At 43.4% G+C, this 25,649-nt stretch overlaps 1 protein-coding gene across 2 annotated transcripts in view; it reads right to left on the bottom strand.

Annotated features, from left to right (window-relative positions):
* The window catches only part of SEMA3D (semaphorin 3D), a 197,984-nt gene that overhangs the window by 21,670 nt on the left and 150,665 nt on the right, over positions 1–25,649 (bottom strand). For both annotated transcript variants that reach the window (XM_054017156.1, XM_054017166.1), the window contains exons 12-16: positions 11,276–11,498; positions 8,303–8,391; positions 6,388–6,429; positions 4,661–4,818; positions 1,497–1,561 (exon numbers count right to left, since the gene is read on the bottom strand). In XM_054017156.1, the coding sequence (XP_053873131.1) occupies positions 1,497–1,561; positions 4,661–4,818; positions 6,388–6,429; positions 8,303–8,391; positions 11,276–11,498 (577 nt within the window). The remainder of the gene's footprint in view (positions 1–1,496; positions 1,562–4,660; positions 4,819–6,387; positions 6,430–8,302; positions 8,392–11,275; positions 11,499–25,649) is intronic.

The following is a 25,649-nucleotide window of genomic DNA, read 5'->3' as shown; positions in this document are numbered from 1 at the left end:
ATCTTCAGAGCAGGGATTGCCTTTTGTACTCTGTCGGTGCAGTGTCTAGCACAATAGGACCCCATTGCAACTGGGGCTTGTAGGTGCTATCATCATATACTTATTATCTATTATTAATAGTTATTATTATTATTATTATTATTAATCTGCCAGGGGCTGGAAGTGGGGTGATACAAGGCCATCTGAACCTGTTTTACAGCACCAGGGGAAATACCCACCTAGCTGCTAAAGCTAGCCATACATTCCATTTTTGCCACCATATTGGGGCTCAGGATTGAGTTCGTATTAGTGGAACATTTTAGTAATTTTATATTTGTTCATCAAAGACAATACCATTTCTCTACAAAGACATACCTGACAGCAGCAGTGGGGCTGGCATCCCTACAGTAAGCCTAAGCTCTGTGGCATATCTTAGATACCACTATGTAGTAATTGTGGGGTGAATCGTGAGAGTGCAATCCCAGCCCCATTGAAATCAATGGGAGTTTGGCCATTAACTTCAATGGAACCGGGATTTCCCCCTGACTTTTTAATGATCCCTGCGGTATATATGCACAGTGAGAGCCCAGTATACCATGCAACAGACTGGTCTTTGATTTCATGGCAGACAGCCCTAATTTTTGCTGTGAAATACGCTGAGTTTTGCAGCAGGCTTCCAGCACCACAGTGACATGAAAATAATCAGAGATGGATCAAAGGGAGCAGCTTCTACTAGCTCAAAAATTAAACTCAGCAATACTATCAATACTGTTGTGACTGGGCTGTTCATTTGAATAATTGAATGTAAAAACCCCAGACTAACTCAAACTTCAGTTTTGAAAGCTTTTCATTTATTTTCGCTGCCACAGAAATTGCAGCATAACCGCAGGATTTAGCATTGACAGTACACTTTGTAAGTGAACTGCAGCAGTTGCCAAGGGAGTGAGCCAGACTGTTTGGCAGCTGGGAGAGGGGGATTTCTTGTTGAGGGAAGGGGAAGGCTCTTGTTAATAGGGGGAGTGTTTAAGTAGCTGCAGGGAGGGGGAACTGGAGGGTTTGGCAGCTGGAACAGGGGTTGGGACTTTTGTCAAGTGTATGTATGTATTAGGGGAGGAAGAAGGAGCATTTCCTGTTTCCTCAGAGGTTTTCTTACTTAAATCTCTCTCCAGATACTCTGCAAAGGAGCGGAGGTCCTGGCATCTCACTCATGGTGCAGTATGGGGTATTCATATCAATTGTCTTATTTCTCCCCTCATGTGGGTTTCTGCTGGTGTCTCTCTCGCATGGAGTGGGGGGGCCGAGGAGAGAGGTGTTTTCGCCATTTACTTCTTTTAAGTTCCCATGGCTCAGTGAGTCTAACTGTTGGATGAGGCCTGAATGGAGAGTATTTGGGGATTCTAACTGCCTGGGTATTAGCTGCCCAGATATCTCCAGAGGCCTAGTTCCAAAGAGCATAGTAGACAGACAGACACACTGACCGTACACATTTTGTTGGAGGAAGAGGAGCAAATACTTACTTTCTTCCACATCCCAGCACTGGGCGACTGGGTCTCCGTATTTGACATCTTGCCTCCTGGCTCGCCTACAATAAGAGCATTAAAATGTGTAACACTTAAGGCATAATTGCTGGAATTCAGTAACAAAATGCAGAGGAGCTCGGCAGATGTGGGACCGCAGCACTTCTGCCCTATCGTTGGCAATTACAGCCCTAAGTAAATCCAGCCTCCCTCTCAAGTGGCATGTGGCACAGAGAGATTTGTACAAATGGCACAAAGAGACAGGCCGGTGATTTAAGAAAATCACTCTGGGGAGAGAGATCTGCCTAGAAGAGGGTGAGGAGGGCAATCAAGTGGCAGAGACAGCTTCCAAATCAGCTATAGGAGCTCTGCCAGATCCAAAGGCAGAACAGATGTTGTGATCTGGTGGGCCAGATCATCTTGGAAACCATCAGAACTCTCAACACCCTACGTCATGTAAACCTACGAGCTTCAATAGACCACATTCCTGACTCAATTCAAGGCCAACACAGTGTAATGTCAACTACTGAATTTTCTAAAACAAGTAATGCTGGAAAAGCGTAGGTGCTGCTTCAGATGGAACAGTTTTGAGAACAGCAGCTACAGCGTACGGTTTGGGGAACTTTATGTAGAGATGAACAGAGCAGGAGATTGGGAGTCAAGATTCCTGGATTCTTTTCCCAGTTCCGCTATTTAACTTGCGTATTGATCTTTGGGCGAATTACTTAACCTCTCTGTGACTGTTTTTAGGTTTCATTAAAATAATATTGATAATACTTAGCTCTTACGAACTTTCATTCATAGATCTCAAGGGGATAAATCTGATTATTTTCATTCTTCAGATGGGGAAACTGAGGCACAGAGAGGCAAAGTGACTTCCTCGAGGACACACGGCGAGCCTGTGTCAGAGATGGCAATAGGCCCTTACAAGTGCAAAGCACAGCAATGTCTAAGTGGAAGAGCTGGCTCCTGATGCTGATGTGTCCATTTGGAGAAAAGACTTAAATATGCTGGGAGCACAGTGTGCCAGATAGCTAGACCGAGCTAAAGGAAAATACACAAGTAACTGACCTATGGAAGATGCACAATGCAAAACATCAATCCCTTCTTCTGGAGCCTCGCACCCACAAAGCTTTGACCTATCCACCAAGCCAAGGAGCTCTATAAATAAACGAGCCCTCGTTCTCTGTCTCCGCATGCAATGGAAAGAAAGCACTGCAGGCTTCAGCAATCCCATGGGGCATAACTTCTTCATTGAATCTTGGCTTTTATATTTCTCTTCTCATTTACATTTCTCTGTATTTATTCTAGTTCACTTTGGCTTAGGGGAAAATGCACACGGTTGCACAATGAATGACACAATAACCCATAACTTATTAACTACAGTAGTTCATTTCATCGTTTAGGCCCAGTACTGCAGTCCTTAAGGAAGCAAAACTCTCATCACAGACAGCAACCATGGGCCTTTATTGTAAGCAGAGCTGGGCAACATTTCTCAGGTGAATTGTTTATATGCTAAAAATACAGTTTCAGCCAAAAAAATCTTTGTGTGGGGGGGGGGGAGGGGAGAGGGACTTTTTGTAATTTTCTGATTCAAACCAAATTTTGTTTCAATTTTTCAGAACTGCCAGCAAACCAAAAAATCAGTTATTCGCTCCAATTGTAAGGACTGCCCACAGGACAGTTTCATCGAAGGGGTGGAAGAGGAGGCTGAGGAAACGCCTTGGAATAGTGGCATGAACTGAGAAATTCTGGCTGACCCAGTCAGAATGCTAGGAGGGGGAGCTAATGCCAACTCAGTAACTCTATTAGCCTTCTAGAGTACAGCATGAAATCCCTCCATCTGGCTCAGGGAGAGTTCAGATATGGCTTCCGTGGTCCTTTCTCTTTTGGGAGGCTGGTGCTGCAGCTGGTATTAGCCCAGCAAAGCACTTGTGTAACCTATACCAACACACTATGGTTCTCTGTTCTTCGCTAGTCCATGGATAGAGGTTTGTAAACTCTAAAACGCTTGAGCCATGAGACCTGTGTCTTTTAGCTCAGCTCATCCTTTCAGTTCCTGCTGCCGATGACCCACCCGGGGGTATCATGTGAGAGTCACACTCCCCATTGTGATTGTGCCTGGCTCCCATGCAGAGGCACAAGTACAGGAGGCTCCTTGAATCACTTCCCTCCTTTGCACACTCATGCAGAGGGAGCCACAATCTAGCCCTTAGCCTCATAATTTGGTATCTTAAAGCATGTTGTGACAAAGTTCCTCCTCTATCTTGGTGGGTAGTGCACTTATTGGCGGATTTTCTTGCCTCAGAGATTCACCAATCCACAAAGCCCCGAGACCTTCCCCTCTGGAAGAACCCACAGTCCAGGTCAACTGGGAGGTTTGGGGGGAACCCGGGCCCGCCCTCTACTCCGGGTTCCAGCCCAGGGCCCTGTGGACTGCAGCTGTCTATAGCGCCTCCTGTAACAGCTGCATGACAACTCCCTGGGCTACTTCCCCATGGCCTCCAGCAAACACCTTCCTTATTCTCACCACAGGACCTTCCTCCTGGTGTCTAATAACGCTTGTGCTCCTCAGTCCTTCAGCAGCACACCCTCTCACTCTCAGCTCCTTGCACCTCTTGCTCCCAGCTCCTCACACTCGCATCACAAACTGAAGTGAGCTCCTTTTAAAACCCAGGTGCCCTGATTAGCCTGCCTTAATTGATTCTAGCAGCTTCTTCTTAATTGGCTCCAGGTGTCCTAATTAGCCTGCCTGCCTTAACTGTTTCTAGCAGGTTTCTGAATTACTCCAGTACAGCCCCTGCTCTGGTCACTCAGGGAACAGAAAACTACTCATCCAGTGACCAGTATATTTGCCCTCTACCAGACTCCTGTACCCCACTGGTCTGGATCTGTCACAATGTAGCATAACAATAAGTATCGTGATCTTGTTATGTTAGACGCCCTAGCGCAGTTATCGCTATTCATATTAAAGTGCTGCACTGTTTTCATAGCACTCCCACCAAAACATGGACAAGGTTATGTCTACAATTTACCTAAAAAACATGCTGAAAAAGTGCAACTTGTTTTCACTGGCCTAGAAACTCAGTGGGAACCTCTGAAGCCCTTAATGTAGAGTACATGAGTGGGTGGATTTTCCATAGGAACTCTATACATATTCTTACCTTTTAGAAGTTGGTGCATATCTGGAACATGAGTTTCCATCCCAAGCGCAGTATGGGTCTCTGGCAAGGCAGCAGTCTGCACAAGCCTTCCCATACGTGTGACATCTGTGCAGGGAGAGCTGAACCAATCCATCTTTGGAACCAATGTACAATTGTTGCTGCAAATCAGGCAAGGCAAATGAATTAGAAGTATTCTTCAAGCAATTATTTTACATGCTCTCTTTCTTGCTACCACCCTCGCAATCTTTCAATCTTGGCCCAGATTGTATTGAACGGGAGAGAATTTCACATTCATTGTAAAATGTTTCTCAGGGCAATGTGTGCACTGGCCAGTCTCCATCCATTACAGATAACATGATGTTGGAAAGGGGCTATGGAACTGGAAGGACAAGGATCTAAAGCACTGGTAGGATGTTCACATGAATTTACAATATCAAAAATCAGCAGCAATCCACAACAAAAGTAACTTTACTAATAATTTGATAGAGGAAGATAGATCTTGATGTTAAGCTCAACTGCCGTGGGGCGCATTTCTGGTTTATGTCTTATGTTCCTAAAAGCTCATGCTTCAGAGTTTCAGACGGTCACCTGCACAGGTCAGGAAGGGATTTCCCCCCCATCCAATGTATTTTTTCATCTCCTTCCTCTGAAGCATCAGGAATGGCTGTGGCTGGAGATGGGATATTGGATAAGGTGATCCAGGGCTCTGAGGTGACATTGAGCATTCTCTCTCTCAGGTGCTTGGCTGGCTGATTCTTGCTCACAGTGTCTAACTGACTGTCACATGTGAGGTTGCAAAGGAATTTTTCCCCAGGTCAGATTAGCAGTGACCTTGGGGCTTTTTGTCTTTCTCTGCAGCATGTAGGTGCAGGTCACTTGCTAGGATTACCTGGGTATATCTCACCTAATCATTTCCCTGCCATTGCAGGGACCTCAGGTACTGTGCACCTCGGGCTCTCGCCTACTCTCTGCCTGTAGCACATAACAGTTCAGTTTCCTGTGGGCTGTAATACTTTGTTCTAATTTCAGTTGTTGGGTTTAGTGTGCGGGTCCTGGGTGGTGTTGGTGGCCTGTAACATACAGGAGGTCAGACTAGATGGTTTGGTGGTCCCTTTGGCTTTAAACTATGACACTGACCTGGAATTCGGGATATCTGGATGACCTCGGGCAAATAATTTTTCCTCTCTGTGCCTCAGTTCGGTATGTAAAATGGGGAATAATAATACTTCCTTTCTCCCACCTTTTGTGACTTGTGTAGTTAGACTGTAAGTTCATAGATTGGGGACTGCCTCTTACTATGTGTACATAGCCTGGCACCGTGGGGCCCTAATCCCTATTTGGGATCCCTGGTTGTGCTGCTTGTAATACCGCTACTATAGCCAATAATAAAATAATAAAAACGTTTTGTTGAATTAATAGATTATACAGAGTCAAATTTTTGTTGTATGTGGAAAATATGTGTGTGTTAACTTAATTCACAAATCCCACATCCATATGACTAAGGATTTGCATCCATGAGTAATTACCAGTTTGGGCATACAAACTACTATTTGCAAGCAAATGTTAATTTTCCAGGCAAATTAGTTCACACCATACTTTCCAGATGCAGCTTAAGTGGCAGCCTTTGAAAATTTGGCCAATAAGCAACAGATGTCACCAGCAAAGCAACAAGCTAAATGCTCAAAATACCAAACTATTCATGTGAATTAAACAAGTGTGTGCATTACCTGCTTCAGGGACATCTCCATAGTTGAGATAAATGATGGATGCTGAAAAATTAATGAGTGAATGTCAGTGTAACTATTCATTGACATTTGCTTCTGTCTTTAATAGAAAAGACGACATATCTTAACACCTGCCTAACAAGAAAATTAAGAAAACTACAGCTCAATTTAATTGGTTTATCCAGATGTGAAAAAATATCAGAAATAAGGAAATACCTGCTTCCAGAAATACATGCCAGCAAATATGTTCTGCTACTTGCCAGTAGATGATTTCTATCCAGGAAGATTGTAATTCACACTGCATAGAGGACCGGCACTAGGTCTAAAAATTCCATGTAAGCACTATTTTGAAGGCTTAAATTGGACTTAAGGTATGCATAGGGTGCTCCTCTGCACCAAGGGTGAATTTTACCTCTAGTGAAGTCAATGGAAGTTGTGCCAATAACTGTAGTAAGAACAGGATGGTCCTGGTATATTATTTATGCTCTATCGCATAATGCAACATCTAAGCCTATTGTTTAATTTTGATGTGGCTTTAGGAATAAGGAATGGTTTGCAGCTGCTCTTTCCTCTTCAATTTTCCATATTAAAAAAAATGTAGAGATAACATTTATAAAGTGGAGGAATGTCTGCTAAGCAAACCCCAAATCTTTTAGTGTTAAATATGATATGGCATGTTTGCCCTTGACGTTATGTTATAAGAATGCAGCAAATTGGTGTACATACTGAAACTCCTGATTACTTGGCAGACTGTTGAGCAATCTTGGTATTTTCAAAGAAATATTTATAATTGGTGTTCATGGCAGTGGAAAGAGGACATTGAGAGCCTTTAAATCAAGAGGATTCTCATCCTATAGATGATGTATTAAAAGGCACTTAGAGAGATTAACTCAGTAATATCAGTTTTACAGAGCCTGTACTAGTTCTGGGTGAACTCATTGTGTCTGATTTCAAACTCACTTGATCATTGTGATTAGAAAGATCGACTACGACCCCACTGTTCTTTGGCTTGCACTGCACTTAGGAGAGAATCTATGAAAAAAGGGCAGATGGTGGGGAGAAAGGAAAACACTAACGAAAGAGTAAGGTGAAAAATGAAGTAGAGCTGGATGCAATGAAAAGGGAACAGCGAAAGACTGCCAAAAAGGAGGAGAGAGAAACACTGGAATGAAAAAATAAATCAGCAGGCACATTCTATTCTCCATTACACTGGTGTAAATCCAAATCAACTCAACTGCCATCAACAGAGTTAATCAGGATTTATGTCAGTGTAATAGAGAGCAGAATTTGGCCCAATATAGATACCATTTATAGGCAACTCACTGGAGCTGGCCTGACTCTCTCTGACATTCTACCAGCATTGCCAACCCCACCCACACAAAAACCTTGAATCAGGCTCCAGAATAAAACCACCGCAAAACAAAACAAATCAAGAGACTGATTCAAAAATCATTTTTTGATACTTTAAACAATAGCAGATATTTCCTTCGTTTTATTTGCCTTGTGGTTTTTGTTTGTTTTGTTTTTAACCTTTGTTCGTGTTTCAAGGTTTTCTCCACAACCATGAGGGTTGAAAACATTTTTTAAGTGATAACGGGGATTGTAGGACTCCAGAAGCTGAGGCTTTAAGAAAAACACTAAAAATCAAGCAGTATTGGTGAGACAGCTGAGAAAACTGTGAGTTGGCAGCAGTGTTGTACATAAAAAAGACTTCCTAGGAGCTTGAAAATTGATGTTCTCTTTGATTCAATCATCTTTGGAAAACCAAAGGATCTCAATGTTAAAAATAAAATAAGTTTGGGAACTTGCACTAGTTCTGAGAAATGAATTGCTTCAGAGGTTAAACTCCACAAGGCTTAAAACTCCCCTAAACTATTCTCTGATGCTGTTCAAACACTCAGTGGCTGTTAAAGCTTACCTTGAAAATCTGCAGCTCTTCCAGTACTACCTCCTCCATAGTCCACTTCTCCTTTGTAATACTCACAACCTTCAGTACCGTTCCTGTGTCTGAAACAAAGATATGTAGTATACAAAGCAGTGCTTGTGTTTCAGTATTTAAGTACAGTTCTGTTTCTAACTGACTTCATATTGACTCCCCTTCCCATTCTTTTTCTAAGTGATGCTCTAAACTTCAGTTAGAAAGAAGATACAAAAAAGGAAACTAGACATCAGAGATCATGCTTAATGTAACCAGGAATTTGCTTTCTAAGTACATCTACCTGTATGGCCCCCATCACTATAATGTCTGCGCAACTCACAATTTTTAATGTATTTTACCTCAGAATACTCTGAGACAGTGCTATTATCCCCATTTTACAGATGGGGAACTGAAGCACAGCAAGACTTGCCCAATCTCACAACAGAAATGTGTGGGGGAAGCATGGAATTGAACTAAGATCTATTGAGTCCCACTCAAGTGCCTTAGCTACTGGGTCATCCTTCTTTTTCAGTAAGAACTTATCTATTTAAACAGTTTTAGGGACCATAAAGGGCCTAAAGTCCTTTGCTGAATAGGGGGTCTTAGTGACTACCTATGCAGCATGGTGTGATCAGACTTAAAACGGAATTGAAGTGCTTTTAAAATTACTCTAAACAGTTGTTTAAAATCCCAAAGCATTAAGCACCTGCTGAGGCCCAAATGTGGGACGTGTCATGTGACACTGACCCAAAGTCAGGGATACAGAAATGTTACTCGTGCAAGAGATTTAAATCACAATGGGAGCCCTTGTGTTAATGTAAATGACTCTTTGGATCACCTCAGCTCCACGATTCTGCATTTCTGCTGTAAAAAAATTCCAGCCATAATAGTGAAGGGACACCAAAGCTGTGTGGCATTTACGTATTTGGGATTGCAATGAGTGACGCCCCTGAAAATGAAGCCCAGTTGAGAGGTGTGCCTGAACAAGGCCCTTTGCAACACTCACATCCCACTCGGCCCTAACAGGGGACTCATGAGCTGCATAAAGCCCTGTGTGTGCGTTGCACGTTTTCCTGACAGAATACAGTGCACATAGGGAGGCAGGTTGGAAGTCTAGTGAACTGAGCGTTAGGCATGCTGGAGTTCTAACCCCACCTCTGTCATTGACTCACTGGGTGGCTTTCAGAAACTCTGTGCCTCAGTTTTCTGACCTCAGCAGAAATTACAACGCCTCCCTACCTCAAAGGGAAGATAAAATACATTGACATTTGCCAATCCCTATTAAAGATATCAGGCTTGATCATCTCCTGGAACTCCCCAGTGCTGTACATTCCAGTTGGTGGAGTCCCATCATTGCAAGGGAGCTAGCCAACCGTGCCCCCAAAACACATAGGCTGGTGAAGGGCATGGCCTGGATGTCTGGAAGATGCAAGGCAGGATTGAATCAAGTCCATTCAGTACTAAATATTATGTGTAGTATTAAAACAACAAATACATACATTTTAAAGCAAAGTAGGAGACTACAGCTGATGACATCCCTAGCACTTTAAGTGGAAGTTACAAAATGTCACTACCTGCCTTCTGTGTTAGTAATGTCCATACTCTTATCTAGGGTTGCATAGATACAAAGGGCTGCAGATGGAATATCTATACATAACAGGCAACCTTTCTAAATTCTCTGGTAGCATTGGTTGAACACATTCAAACATATTTTAAGCTCCTGATCTTCTGGTGACCAAAACCTCCTGAGTTATTTGGTGTATTTTTATGCACTCATTATATAATGTTTGAAATATTATCTTTCAGTCTGAATTTCCACAGGATAGATTTAAAATATAAAATGAAATAAAACCATGAATTCTGGGGGAAAAAAGAGCTCACTTCATAATTAAAAGGTGCTGGCGCTGATAATTTTCTCTCTATTCAAATTATGGAGCACCACCTAGTGACTACATGGTACCTAGCAACCTTCAAATATCTACACTAAAGAAGAATTACAAAGAAGAATTAGATGTCAGTGCTATCTATCAATACCTAAACCAACAGGAGGTTATTGATCTAATATAAGTTCATTTTGTATGAAAACCTACTGCAGTAGAGAATAGCACAAAACTGACTGCAAATTCTAGAATACACCAAAACAATATTCCATGTGTTAGGCAGCAAATCTACCTTTTCTGAATGGATGTTTAATTTTTTCATAACTTTTCAGCATGTGTAACGTGAATGATTATGTGTGTGCGCATGTTGTGTGTATGCTTCAGATGTATATTTTATACTTGAATTGTAGGGATTTCATGGTATTTGAAAGTGCATGATTGCTTTCCTCCTTTCATTGCTGTCAGAAAGACTTCATTCAGAGAGGCAAAGCAATGAAGATCCTCCAAGATTGGGTCAGTGCTTGTTCCTGGACAGCCAGCTGTGCTGTGAGAGCAAGTCACCCTGAAGTTCTTCCTCATGCTAAAATCCCACTGCATCTCACTCTTCACTCATTGGCCTGAAGTGTATGGATGCTGGAAGACACCTCATGACACCTTGTTTGCTAGTGAAATTAGTACTTGTGAGAAAGGCTGAGTTGAAAGCCCCGGAGACTTAAATCCTGCACCTGAGAGATCGATGGCTCTGAAATTCACCCCCTTCCAGTTTTGTCCCAAATAGTCCACATTTGTTGAACTTCAGGGCATGCTGCAAGATTCATCTATGTGGTAAAGGGGAGGAAGTGTGGCCTACTGGAGTGTGACTCAGGAAACCGGGGTTCTATTCTTGGCTCTGCCACTGGCCTGCTGGGTGATCTTGGGCAAGTCACTTCACCACTCTGTGCCTCACTTTCCCCAACTGTAAAATGGGAATAATGTTACCTCTTTGGTAAATGGAAAGATTCTTGATAGATTAGGACCCCAAATGATCTTCTTTAACCTATTTAGCTTTCCTATGACATTGCCCTTGAAGAACTACGAGAGCTCTTTAATTTACCTGTGCCTAGGAATATAACATCATACTGCCCATCTTCCGCCATGACATGATCCACCACAATCTGCGTCAGCCTGTAGTCCACATTGATTCTAGTAAATACAGGTCCTCCAGTCACCGGGTAAACCGACTTGTACATCAATGGATGGCGTTTTATAAAACTAATGACATCATCTGGAAAATCTCTGGTAGATTTAATCAAGGGGTCATAAGTTTTGCTTGGGCACTGAACACAAGAAAGGGAAAAAGAAGATAAAAAAGACATTAAGAAAAAATATTGATTACTTTGACACGTTCATTTCTGCGATAGGAAAACTTATTCACAAACAGTGCAGGGAGATAAATGAATGTTTAGTATAACGGAAAAAAATGTCTCATTCACTTGGAAACAGTGTTTAACATATAGGGTGCTTAGGGTGACCAGATGTCCCGATTTTATAGGGACAGTCCCGATATTTGGGACTTTTTTGTATATAGGCGCCTATTGCCCCCACCCCTCTCCCGATTTTTCACACTTGCTGTCTGGTCACCTTAAGGGTGCTACACAGAGCCCACTGAAGTCAGTGGGAGCTGCTGGGTGCTAAGCCCTATTGAAAAATGAATTACTTGTTTACATGCCTAAATACGAATTAGGAATGTAACTTTAGACAACCATTGTTTTTAAACCTTGGCTTTTGTGTGTATATTGTAACTGTTTATAAAGCATGAATGACAGCGATAAACCCAAGATTTCATCCAGAGGGAAAATAATTTGGCCTAGAATTGGAATAGCTCATGTTGTTTCAAGTTTTCTAGTCACCAATGCGTGAAAACACACTGGGCTGTTCAAAAAGACCATTCAAGAACGCTCTGCATTGGGTTCTTCAGCTTGCCACTTTCCCCCTTGTTTTTCCACTCCCCTCTCCTCTTTTCATTTGTCTTTAAAAGCCTGTCCCTTTTATCCTCATTTCTGTTTTTCTCTGCTCCACTGATTTTCCTTTAGCTTCTAAAACTCTCTGAAACTTTATCATTTGTTTCCACTAGTCCATTGCCACTTCATCTCAGTAATATAAATTTCAGACCCTCGCACTATCACTCTCTTTCACAAAGGAGATGCAGTTTCTGGTGTCACTTATTCACCTGGCCAATCCAGCAGCCCTTTCTCAGACAGACCTTCCACTGAAGTCAGTGGGAGTGCAGGTCAGTTGTCAGGTTGGGATAGTAAGGATTGGCAGGCAGTGTTAGTAGGAAGGCTTTGTCTAGCAGGCACTATATGAAGCTCTAATAGGGGCTACAGGAATTCAAGCACTCAGACTCTATTTTCCTCCACTCAAGAAAAAAAGTCTGTTAATGAAACTTATTTTAAAAAAGTTACCTTTGGGACTTAAGATATATCAGTAAATAGGTGTGAAGACCACCATCAAAGAGTCTGTCTGTGCCCTCTTCTAACAATCTGTGTGACTATTACAAATATTGTTACGTTTATACTACTATCACCAATCATGGTGTCAACGGTTACTTATTTATTAATTATTACTATTATTGATCTGGTCCATGCCAGCAGTGTGCTCAGGATTGTACGTGGCACATTTTAAAGGGCTTTTCAACAGACATTTGGATAATGAAGAGTGAACAGTTTTCAGCCAAAAATGATAAAGTAACGTAAGAAAAAACTCCCACAAATTTCTGATGTTCAAGATTTTTGTAACTATTTTCAGTGTTAAAAGTAGAGGTCCAAGGTGTCTTTTCTTAATCAGGCCTCAGTCCTAAGCATCAGTGGGAATTCAGGGTGCTCAGCACAGAACCTCACACTATTAATATGTTTCAGAGTAGCAGCTGTGTTAGTCTGTATCCGCAAAAAGAACAGGAGTACTTGTGGCACCTTAGAGACTAACAAATTTATTAGAGCATAAGCTTTCGTGGGCTACAGCCCACTTCTTCGGATGCATATAGAGTGGAACATATATTGAAGAGATGTATATACACACACATACAGAGAGCATGAACAGGTGGGAGTTGTCTTACCAACTCTGAGAGGCCAATTAAGTGGAAGCAAGACTTTGTTTGCTATTTGTGCAGTCATGGAAAGTGTCTGCTGAATATCAGGAGAACTTCCTGACGGGGACACTCCACCATGGAAGAGCTAGAGGCCCATTACTTCAGATTGTTTAACAATGAGTCAGACTAGTGAACTGGGTATGGAAGAGAGGGAGAAAGGAAAGACCTATTATATTGTCTACCTATTTTACTCCGATTGGTGTGTGTTTTTCAACAGTTAGCCTACAGTGCCCTCTGGTGGTTTTCAATGGAAAGTCTCCAACTTCTTAAATCTGAATTGCCTGGATACAAATACAAGACATGCTTCTTTTCATCACTGTCTGTGCTGTTGCTTAATTGTTTAGGGCCACAGGATACCCTGATCTACACACCACAGAGAGGGGTAAAAGGAGGCAGAAAAGATCCAAAACTGAAGTGGGAGAAGTGTAAACAGAAGTATTTCAGAAGATTGTCTCAAGAGACCACAGAGACCCAACAGCCTCTCGCCAATGTTGGGGTTCTGTAGCGCTTGTGCAGTGGGGCTGAACAGGGGAGCAGTCACTCTTTAGTGGCCTGTTCCCTGGCACATGTCCTAGTGGGAATCTACTCAAAAGTTACGGCTGCTAAAACACCACCCTCTGCATTACTGAAGCAGAACTGTTTAATCATACTCTCCTTGTTTGCATTTGTCTGTTATACAGCTCTCTTCTACTATTTTTGTCCTGTGTAGGGAGTTGCAGACTGTGCCCAAGCCACCTTTTAGCTTTCTCTTGTATAACGTAATCAGGTTGAGATCCTTGTGTCTCTTGTCGTAAATCAGGTTTTCCAGACCCCAAATCATTCCTGTAGCTCTTCTCTGAACCTTCTCCAGTTTTTCAGCATCCTTTTTTATAGCATGGACACCAGAAGTGGGCACAGCATTCTGACTGATGAAGGCCTTTAAAGTGAACATTGCTGCTTACTATACATGTGATAAAAATGATAAAAATAATCCCTGTGCTTCCTGCCAGATGGAGCCACAACACCCTTTGTGAGAAGGGACGTCTGACAAAGGAGTCTGTGCATAGTGCGCTAGGGCAAAATTAAGGCTTGTGATGAGGTGATTTGCAATCATCCTCTGCAGCTGATTTAAGCAAACAGAATAGAAACTAGGGTTGCCAACTTTCTAATCCCACAAAACAGAACATCCTTGCCCCACCCCTGGCCCTGAGGCTGTGCCCCTGCCCCTTCTCTGAGGCCCCTCTCCCTGCTCACTAAATCTCCCCTTCCTTCTTTCTCTTGCTCTGTCCCACCCTCACACACTTTGACTGGGTTGGGTCAGGGGGTTGGGGTGTGGGAGGAGATGAGGGCTCTGACTGGGGGTGTGGGCTCTGGGGATGAGGGGTTTAGGGTGCAGGAGGGGGCTCCGGGCTGGGGTAGGGGGTTGGGGTGTGAGAAAGGGCATGTAGTATGGGCTCTGGGAGGGAGTTTGGGTGTGGGAGGGGGGCTCAGGGCTGAGGCAAGGGGCTGGGGTGCAGGAGTGGGTGCGGGGTGTGGTCTTCAGGAGGGAGTTTGGATGAGGGACGGGGCTCAGGGCTGGGGCAGGGGGTTGGGGTACGGCAGGGGGGTTGGGGTGCGGGCTTACCTCAGGCGGCTCCCGGAAGTGGCTGGCATGTCCATCTCCTAGGCGGAGAGGCCAGGAGGATCCATCCGCTGCCCGCGCCCGCAAGCACTGCTCCCACAACTCCCATTGGCTGCAGTTCCCAGCCAATGGGAGCTGTGGAACCGGCACTCAAGGCAGGGGCAGCACACGGAACCTTCGTGGCCTGCCTAGGCCTAGGAGACGGACATGCCAGCTGTTTCTGGGAGCCACAGGGAGCCAGGGAGCCTGCCTTAGCCCCACTGAACTGCCAACTGGACTTTTAGTGGCCCGGTCAGCGGTGCTAACCGGACGCACATGGGTCCCTTTTCGACCTGGCGTTCCGGTCGAAAACTGGACGCCTGGCAACCCTAAATAGAACTCATCTCACAACACACATTTTTCAAATATCAAATGTGCAATTTGACAGATAGCCTAACTCTCTGGTGCCAATTAAGGACTCAGCGGTTAGAACTTGCTACATTACATAAGGTTTGGCAACATTTTAAACATTCATACTCTGTACAGTAAATACTATGCCAAGGACTAAGCCTGCCCCTCCCTTCATGGTTTGTGTGCATTACTATCATACAGGTAACAATTAGACTTATTTTGCCGATAAAGTAGAGACTTTCTGGCAAATGATTATTGACAGCGGCGGCTCCAGGCACCAGCACTCCAAGCGTATGTCTGGGGCAGCAAGCCACTGGGGGCACCCTGCCAGTCCCTGCGAGGGCGGCAGTCAGGCTGCCTTCAGCGGCATGCCTGCGGGAGGTCCACCGGTCCCGTGTATTCGGCGGCAGGTACGCCGAATCCACGGGACCGCCAGACTGCCCGCAGGCATGCCGCCGCAGGCTGCCTTCCGTGCTTGGGGCAGCAAAAAAGCTAGAGCCGCCCCTCATTATTGAGGCCTGTCTTTTGATAACTAGACAGCTACAAGGAACAAATTTCTTCTGGCAGATCAATACCAGATCTGCACTCTGAGACAGTGCTCTGTATACGTGCAATGAACTGGCATTGATATCAGGGATAGTTCTATATATGCACAGCAGGGAAACCACAAGATCGGAGCCAGGACTGCCGACGGGGGACGGGAGAAAGAAAGGGCAATTGCACAGGGGCCCGGGTGATTTAAAAGGGCCCAGGGCACCCCGGCCGCTGCCACCGGCAGCAAAGTGGAGCTAAGGCAGGCTTCCTGCTCTCCCTCACTCTGCGTTTCTCCTGGAAGTGGCCAGAATGGCCCTCCAGCAGGCGGAGGGGTAGGGGGTCTCCGCGTGCTGCCCCCGCACAACGCCGACTCCGCAGCTCCCATTGGCCGGGAACTGTGGCCAATGCGAGCTGCGGGGGTGTTTCCTGTGGGCAGCAATGCACAGAGACTCCCTGAGCCCCCCACCTAGCAGCTGCAGCCAGAGGGGTGTGCCGGTCACTTTCGGCAGCCACACAAGGTAAGTGCCGACCTCCTGCCCCCCTCCTACACCCCAACCCCCTGACTTAGCCTAGAGCCCACACCCAAACTCCCTCCCAGAGCCCGCACTCCACACCCCCTCCTGCAACCAAACTCCCGCCCAAAGCCTGCACCCCGCACCCTCTCCTGCATCCCAACTCCCTGCCCCAACCTGGTGAAAGTGAGTGAGGGTGGGGGACAGCGAGCGAGATGGAGGGGGGATGGAGTGAGCAGGGGGCAGGGCCTCGAAGGGGCAGGGTAGGGGCATTGCCTCAGGGAAGGGGTGGGACAGGGGAGGGGCAAGGGTCTTTGGGTTTGTGCAGTTAGACAGTTGGCAACCCTACCGGGCAGGCATGTGGAAACCCTGGCTGTGCCTGAAGAGTGAGCCCAGCACTGCAGCCAGCAGCTCTCTGGGCACCAGCCAGCGCAGGTGCAGCTCCGCCCAAATGTCAGGCAGACCGCGTCCGCATGGGCACAAGTTGTACGTGCATGGGGGCCCATTGACTGTTCTCCCCTGGGGCCTGGAATTGCTATTGGCGGGCCTGATCGGAACAGGGACCAGCTGTGTAAACCAGGTCGGAGACATTTGTCCTTTAATTTGATCCTACATTCATATCTAAATTTAATCTGTACAGACCAGTCCAGCCAAAAAGACAAATTAGCTTGAAGTTTGGCTTGTGGTAAACAGAGCTTGTAACTATTCTCTGCACGTAAAGGGAGTTTTACCTACATATAAAACCGCACAAGTCTGCTAAGAGAGAATCTAGTTAGGAAAAAAGTAGTTTTTGACTTAGGGTAAAATTTTCAAAAGCACCTAAATGACCTAGCAGCCTAAATCCCATTTTTCCAAAGCGATTTAGGGCCAAAACAACCTAAATCCCATTCTTAGGGCCAAAGCAACTTAAATCCCATGTTTCCAATGTGATTTAGATGCCTAAAGAAACAAATATTAGGAACTCAATGAGAATTAGGCATAGCTGCAATTTTTGGTGTCTAAATACTTTTAAAATCTGGCTTTTAGGCAGTTAGGAGCCTAAGTCCTATTGAAAGTCATTGCAGCTTAGTGCCTACTACAGCCCAGATTTTAAGATATTTAGTCATCTAACTCGCACTGTCCTTATGTTACTTTTGACTACGCCTAAATTACTTAGGAGGTTTTGAAAGTTTTACGCTAGATTCTTGAGGTGTTACATCAGTGAAAGGCAGAACTGCACTCTACATCATCATGTACCCAGTGTCCTATCATTTAGTGTCAACCTGCAATTTGATGTACCACTGTGGCTAAAAATTAAAGAGTCAACTGGAAAATACAGTTGCTGTTGCATTACTACCCTGAGATCGTTATTCACTGGGCATCTCTGGAGAGTCTGGCACAAGCAAAGAAAGACAAGGAGATATGTCAATTGGATACTGTAAAAGTCTCCTTTGGAAATATATTTTCATTTGATGTGAGTTATTCCTAGTGGCATTTTGCCAGCATTTGCATAAGGTCTTTATCCCCTGGTTTTCTGAGCAGGATCTCCCATGTTCCGTTGTCTGATGTCCTTTCACGAACGAAACCCATTACAAGGTTATTCCTTGGAGACTGGCTGTATTCAGATTCATTTGTGAAGAAAATGATGTTATTTTAATACAGGGAATTTCTGACAGAATAATTTGCTTTGATATTATGTAACAAAGAGAAATATAGAGTGTGTGTGACGAATCTAAAAATCCATTCAAAGGCTAGTCAAAACTCTTTCTATTTCCAGAGAAATTCAAATAGATCTATAGTGACAGCAGAAAAAATTCAGATAGAACAATAGCTGTAACCAAACCAAGCCATAGCTAAACAGTACATTTTCAGGGCAGCAGTCAGGGACATTTCTCTTATCCCCATCCCTCTGAACTATCCAAATTTAATCCTCCTCCAATTTAGACTGTTCTGGGAACTCGGTAACTGATTACAATGGTGTAGTTATCCATTTAGGGGTTGAGGTAAGACCATTGAACCGAATGAAAATATTTTCATTTTCTTCACTGGTACCAAGTATCAGGGGGCAGCCGTGTTAGTCTGTATCCACAAAAACAACGAGGAGTCCGGGGCACCTTAAAGACTAACAGATTTATTTGGGCATAAACTTTCGTGGGTAAAAAATCCACTTCTTCAAGTCCATGCATCTGAAGAAGTGGGTATTTTACCCACGAAAGCTTATGCCCAAATAAATCTTTTAGCCTTTAAGATGCCACTGGACTCCTTGTTATTTTCTTCACTGGAGTTTGGATCAGCATAAGTGAGAGTAGAATCAGGCCAGATTCCCTGGGTTCCAGATGTTCAATAGCTCCCCATTAATGGGATTTATTTTTCCCTCCTTTGTATATTTTTCTGTGATTTGCATTATCACTAGCTAAATATGTTATACTTTATATGGCACAGTCCACATCTTCTAGTGCTTTTTGTGTGGCTCCTCCATTCACAAATGAATCCCAGCCACTCTATTTTTTTTTTTATGAATACCACTTTGAAAATCTAAGTTAGCATGAGAGACTGGAAGATGTGATAGATGTTCGGAGAGCTAGAATGTGAGACAGTTAAACATCTTGCTAGAAATGTCTATGTGGAAGAACGTGAGATGCAGGAGAGGTGACATCACCTGCTAACATCTGTGGGATTAAGAGCAAAATGTCTACCAGTCTAGAACTGAAATAATTATATTACTCCCAAAGGCCTGGATCCTGCAGTGTGTAGTGTCAGCAGATCCCCGCCCATTAATTTCAATGGACCACCATGGACGCTTGCACAGAGTAGTTGGCTGGAGTGCGGTCTACTATGACTTCAGTGGGCTGTGGATCATGTCCTAAAACAGCCTGACCATTGAGAACAGCTGGCCAGGTGCAACTCTGTTGTGCTTGGCAAAGCTAGCTGTGCCCATAGGCATCTCTGGCAGTGGCATGGAGTACTGGAGAAGGGAATGAAAAATGATTCTCTGGCACCAACAGGACTTTGCCCTTTGGCAAGTCACCAAACAGCTCCACCCATCATTACAGGACAATCTATGTAGGCTTGGGCTTCCTCTCATACTAATCAGCATGACACATGATGTTAGAGACTAAGCAGCACAGTGGGTGAGTACAGTAGCTTTTCACCTCTTGAAAGCTGAGGTCACATCCTGGCATATGTCACAAGTGAAAATGAGAGGGGTGATCTCCACCCATTCCATAGAGGACATTAGTGTACATCTGGAAGGACCAGAGGGCGCCTCAGATATGGACACACAGCTCCCACTGAAGTCAGTGGCAGTTCTACATTCATATCAGAGGGCACAGGACTGGAACATCAGGAATGCTGCATGTGAGGACTGGACTTCTACTCTATGTAGGTTCTTATAATACCCTCATCACCATAGTATCCGAGCGCCTTCCAATAGTGCATTAAGAGATGTGACTAACATCTGTCAGGGGAGGATTAGTTTAGCTGTGGGTGGAAGCCCACAAAGAACATATCCAGAGTGTAAATCACTCTTGCAAGATTTGTTAGGTCTTTGCTTTTATGAAAGATAACTTCACAAACACGTAAGTTAAATGTTTAGAAAAAATCACACATACTGTGCACACATGTTCAGCTACTGTGTAAAATCTCATTCACAAAACATTAAGGGATTGATTCAACACCCTTTAAAGTCAATGGGAGTCTTTCCATTGACTTCATTGAGAGTTTGATTAGACCTTATTTGCTTTGGGTCCAATTATGATCCTAGTTACCCTAACATAAATGCTGTACCAGCGCCACCAAAATTGTTGGAGTTACTCCTAATTTACACAGCTATTGCTGAGAATTGGGAGTTGCCCATTGGTTAGGGAGGTGGTATAGCGCACTGTACTTGGACTTAGGATCTCAGGGTTCTACTCCCAGCTCTACCACTGGCCTGTTGTGTGACTTCAGGCAAGCCTCTTTACATCTCAGTTTCTGCATCTGTAAAATGGGGACGATGATATTTACCTCTTTTGTAGGTCACTTAGATGTATTATTATTATGAGCAATTCTAGATCAAATTGTCCACTCTACTATGGGAGGAGATGAAACCTCAGAAGCTCCACAAACATGAAGGGGAAAAGAAACTACAACAGATGATCTGCAAAGATGCTTTTTAAAATTCTCTCGTATAGACTATGATAAAGCACATTTGCACTAATAAAATCCAAACAAAGTCAGGAGATGGTAAAGTAAGGCTAAACTTTTTCATTTGTACGTTAATGAAGGTTAATTTGGTTGCAGTGCACAGATGTAAGATTTTCTCTTTTTTGCTTGTCTGGTTAAATTTGTAGTTTAATGTAGTATGTGTGTCTGAGTAAATCCCACAAAATGCAAAGATGTGCCGTGCTGCTGAGTCAATATTATGTGGAAAGCTTTGCTGACATTTTCAAAAGTGGATGCCAAAAGTTAGGCCCTTAAATATATGATTTATCAAAATCCTGAGCACTTTGTAGCTCTTAATGAGGTCAGTAAGAGCTGCTGCATGCTTAGCACTTTGAAAATCAGGACAATCATTTGGGAGCCGAACTTTATGGTCAGTTTACTTTTTTTTTTTCTTTTTTCTTTTTAAGTATAGACCTCTAATATTTGCATTTCCTGACATCTCTTGACTTTAAGAATGCACCTTTAACATTGCATTGATGTTGACTTTTTACATCAATTTTTTAAAAATAAAATGTGGCTGTTTGCATGTTTCAACATAAGGACAAAGGGTAACAGTTCCAAAAGCACCTAAATCTCATTTTCAAAAATGACATCAGAATTTAGGAACCTAAGCTGCATTGAAAGTCAATGGGATTTGAGCTCCTAAGGCCTAAGTCTCTTTTAAAAAATGGGACGCAGGCTCCTAAGCCATTTAGGATCTTAAAAAAAAAAAACAACATTACCCAGAATTCTGTGTCTGATTTGCAATGTGTGAAGTTCCAGCATTTATTCTGCATTTGGTATTCTAGCCTGCCTGCCAACACCATCAATGTATCTCTGTGTATAGAGACAGCACAAAATATGCAGCGGGATCCACAGGGAGATTTAGAAAGCAGAATTTTGCACTAACTTTGTTGACATGTCATGCAGGCCCACTGGCTAGGCACAGACAGGGAGCAGCAAAACAGCAAGGTGGTCAAGGACCAACCTTTTTTTTTAAGAAAGAGAAATATTGTTTAAAAGGCTCAGATTCCCCTAGCTGATGCCTGATCCTAGATTGACCCAAAATAAAAAAAAAATGTTAGTTCAGGTGGTGTTTGGAATCAGCTGCTCCTCTGTTCAAGGTTCCACCGCCTGCCTCAAACATGCTGTATCACTTTTCCTGTTAATGCACTGGAATTCTGGAATTGTGGATATTAAGGAATAAATTGAGAGAATTGCTTTTAGGTGGACTGGAATAGAAGGATCCGCTAAGTGCCCTTAACTTTGCAGGTGGCACTGTAGAGCTCTCTGTAAAGCTTTGCAAGTGCAAAAGACAACTAAGATTCACTGAGTTCAGAAAATCTACTGTTAACTCCAAGATGATTCATATCAGGGAAAGCATATTAGTAAGGAGGTGGAGGAGGTTTCTTCAGGAAAACAACATAAAGTGAAATGTTTCACTTAATCGGGCAGCCCAATTACAGTGTGGAGATCAAAGGAGAGCTGAATTGGAGAAGTGAGGAATGCATTCCAACCTATAAAGATCAGGAGCAACAGAGAGATTAGCCTACAAATAATAAGTGACACCTGTGTAACCTCCATGTTTTATATACATGCTTATTACAGCAGGAAAGCCGACCAGAGAGCGGGCTAGTGGGAGTTTTTGGCGGAGAGTGTTGGCTTTGAAGGATGCTTCCCTTCAGGTTCAATCTAGTTAGAATGAGATGTACAGCACCCCCACTACCTGCATCTGCATTGAAACTGCAGAGGGGATAAGAGAGGTGAAATATGATCAGTGCTAGATGTTATGGTGAGGAGCTCTACAGAAAAGTGAGAGAGACCCAGAGTAAGGAAGAGATCACATCTGAGAATCTCATATTAGTTTTAATCATTTTACAGTTTTTCAAAAAATGTAATGCACTGAAAAACAAAGAACCCAGAAACCCAGGGTGTGTGAGGTTCTTAGATACTAGTGATTATAGCCATAACAGTAGACAGATTAAAAGACTTTCCCCCTAATTTAATCAAAATCCTGCCTTCTACCTGACATCAGAACTTTATAAAGTCCTGATTATAAATGTGAAAACCTTCAGAATACATTTTAATCAGAGTTTTTGGAGATTTAGTCTTCTAATGTTAATGGTAGCTTCCTGGGTAGTGTTTTCTAGTGACAACAGAAGTTATTCAATCTCAATTTTTAAGACCCCCCCAAAAAATCAGAATGAAACAGGGTTGCTTTTCAAATGGACCTCAATTTCAGATCTGCCGGCTGTTATTTTGATTTGTCCCTTTCATCAGCTCCCAAATTCCAGCATACTGTATTTCAATTATTTCACCCTTGTTTAATTCCCATTATTTCCTGGAGGTTCCAATTAACACCACTGGGACAGGCATGGCTGAAAGAGGCATCACACGCTGACCAAGCCTAGGAGTGTGGTGTATCAGTGGTTCCTGAACTAACACCAGAGGGCAGGCAAACAATGCAAGAAAGAAACTGAAGCAAATAAGGGATCCTGCTGCTTCTATACAGTTTACCATTGTGGAGTCATGATATCATCGTCATGCTGGGAGTTTATCGCTAACACAAATTGCCACAGGAAGCATTTTGTCAAAATTTCAATATCAGCGCAGTCACAGCATATATAGTGAGCAGCTTTATTTACTTAGGAGATAACGTTAATTGAGTAGAATGTTAAAATAGGGTAACAGTCTCCAGCTTCTGTATAAATGCTTAAAGGAAGCCAACACATCTCTGGGAGCCCAACATCAAAGGGAATACATTTCACAGTGTATTCATTTTTTAAGCAACCCATAACATAAGAAATATAATGAATCCAGGAAGAACTCTGAACACCCTAATTGTGTCTTAGCACTTATGCAGATCTTTCCATTTTCCAAATACTAATTTATTAGGGGCAAAGTTGTACCTATTTTGCATAGCCCTGAACAGTACTAAGGTACCCCATGCTAGAGGGACTACAGGTGACATTTGACCTTGAGGGGTAGTGACTCCAGCATCCAAGGAGCACTCAAAAGGTAACACGCTTAAATCATGCAGCATACCTCACCTCCTATCCTCCGACATGCCTAGCAAGCTTTACTGGCTGGCATATAGGCAGGAAGGAATCATGGCTCCAACTACATCTCATCCCCTCTTTTGGGTTCTCTACTACATAGTGGAGGGTCTTGGTACTAGCAGTGTGCTCCCTTGATCAGAGGGGATGCAAATCTGCCCAGAACCTTATGTGGCAGCACAACACAAAGAGAGGCTCCTCTTTCAGATCTGGATTCTTGCCCCTGTCCCCCAAAGTTTAAGACTATTCATATCCAGGCTTTTGGTTTAGCCTGTTACAAGATGGGGGCCTTGTCACTTAATTTTAATTTGAAACCTGATTCAGGCCATCATTATCATCAAGGCACCTCCCAAAGGGATGTAGTCTCCTTGCAGATCAATCACCACTGGGATCAATCTCTAGCTAGGTCCTTAGGACAATCTGGCTGAATGTTCAGTCTATGTCCATCATTGGCCATCTCACTGCACTAACAAATCTTTTGGTGACTATGTGCTGAACAGCAGCATTCCTTGGTAAACAGGCTTTGTAATTTATTGGTCTTCCTCCTATTATGTCCATACCAGAAAAGCCGACGAAATTGAACTTGTGCTGATGGAGATCCATTGCTGACCGTGTCCTACCACTTAATATGGAGCTGAAATGGGCAAGAGTTTCTCTGCCACTGAGGAAAAAATGCCCAATGAAAACTTGTGAAAGGCCATTCCCGTATCCTGATTGTTGGCGGAATATGTAAAATTGGTGCCTGGAATGTTCAAACTTTGTCCGAAACAGCTAAGCCGCTCTCATCAAGCTGTTGAAAAGTCTGATTGTTGATATCTGTGCCTTATCTGAAGCACACTGCCCAGAACCAATGAAAAAAGAGTTGAGGACTATACGTTTTTGTTCTCATACTGCCCTCAGGGGTTGCTTGAGCAGAATGGCTATTGTACTTTCACCCAGTGCCCAAACAGGAACTGCAGCTGTGGCAGATAACTAATGAGCAATTTATCCTGACTGGGATACTAAATACTAAATCCCCAAATTTAACAGATGTTCAGATCTGGGATTGTTCCATCTCCGTAAAGACAAAAGATTCCAGTATTAAAAATACTCAATATAAATAGATATAATGTAAAACATGCACTACTGTATAATTAAAGTAAATTATTGTAACCACTTTGAGAGCACTTTCCCTACTCAACCCTTGTTCAGGAAAACTCTTACTGACGTCTACTGACAAGATTGAGTAAGGAGGCCCTTAGTATTTGACCCTAACTTTTTATGGAACCATTCTCTCATAGCTGTTATCAGGTGTTTAAAGGAAGTAGCTGCAGACTTACGGGAAGGGTTATGGAAAGTATCAGTTTATCTTTAAATCTTGCAACCTTTAAAATTCTTTCAGATGTGGACATCCAAAACAGTGCTACAGATCAGTGCTGACAGGATCACTGACACACACACTTCCTTCCTTGTGAATCTCAGTTCAGGCATGTGATGGCTAATACGCAAAAAAAAATGATCCCTCTATCAGGGCAGAAGTTTTAGCACATTCATCTTTCCTGGGCATGTCAGGCGTTTCAGAAGAGTAATTCCAATTATATAGACCTGTGACAGTTTCTGTTTTTGTGGGCACTGTTTTATGCCTATGAGTAACTGCACCTGCATTTTTTAGTAATGAGCTGTGAGTGCAAGTGTTGATTAGTTCTAGCCCAAATTGTCAAATGTGGCTTCTACTTTTGGGTACCTCAAATTCTGGATGGCAGTTAGAGACACTTAGTGCCTGATTTCTGAATCTCACCTCCCACGTATTCCACTCAGGCCCTAAGTTAGGTATTTCAGGTTGGACAATCATAAACTGCGGTGGCATTCTAAATTAGAGTACTCAATTAAAATCTAGATCAAAATGCCTACCTGTTTGCATGTGTGTAACAGGGTGGGCTGCACTGTTATGAACCAGGGGGCCTGCTCGTGCCCCTTATGAGGCAGGGGTCAGGTGTACCCTACAAAAGGCTGAGACAGCTCAGTTGGAAGAGGAGCTGTAGAAAGGAAGTAGGTTTCTGTGGCTGGGCCAGGAACAGGAGATAGAATAGCGAAGGGAAAGGCCTTGG

The sequence above is a fragment of the Malaclemys terrapin genome, chromosome 1 (genome assembly GCF_027887155.1).
Source record: "Malaclemys terrapin pileata isolate rMalTer1 chromosome 1, rMalTer1.hap1, whole genome shotgun sequence".
In the NCBI taxonomy this organism is placed as follows: Eukaryota; Metazoa; Chordata; order Testudines; family Emydidae; genus Malaclemys; species Malaclemys terrapin.
Note: the sequence above shows the minus strand (reverse complement) of the source record. Positions and strands in the feature narration are given on the sequence as shown.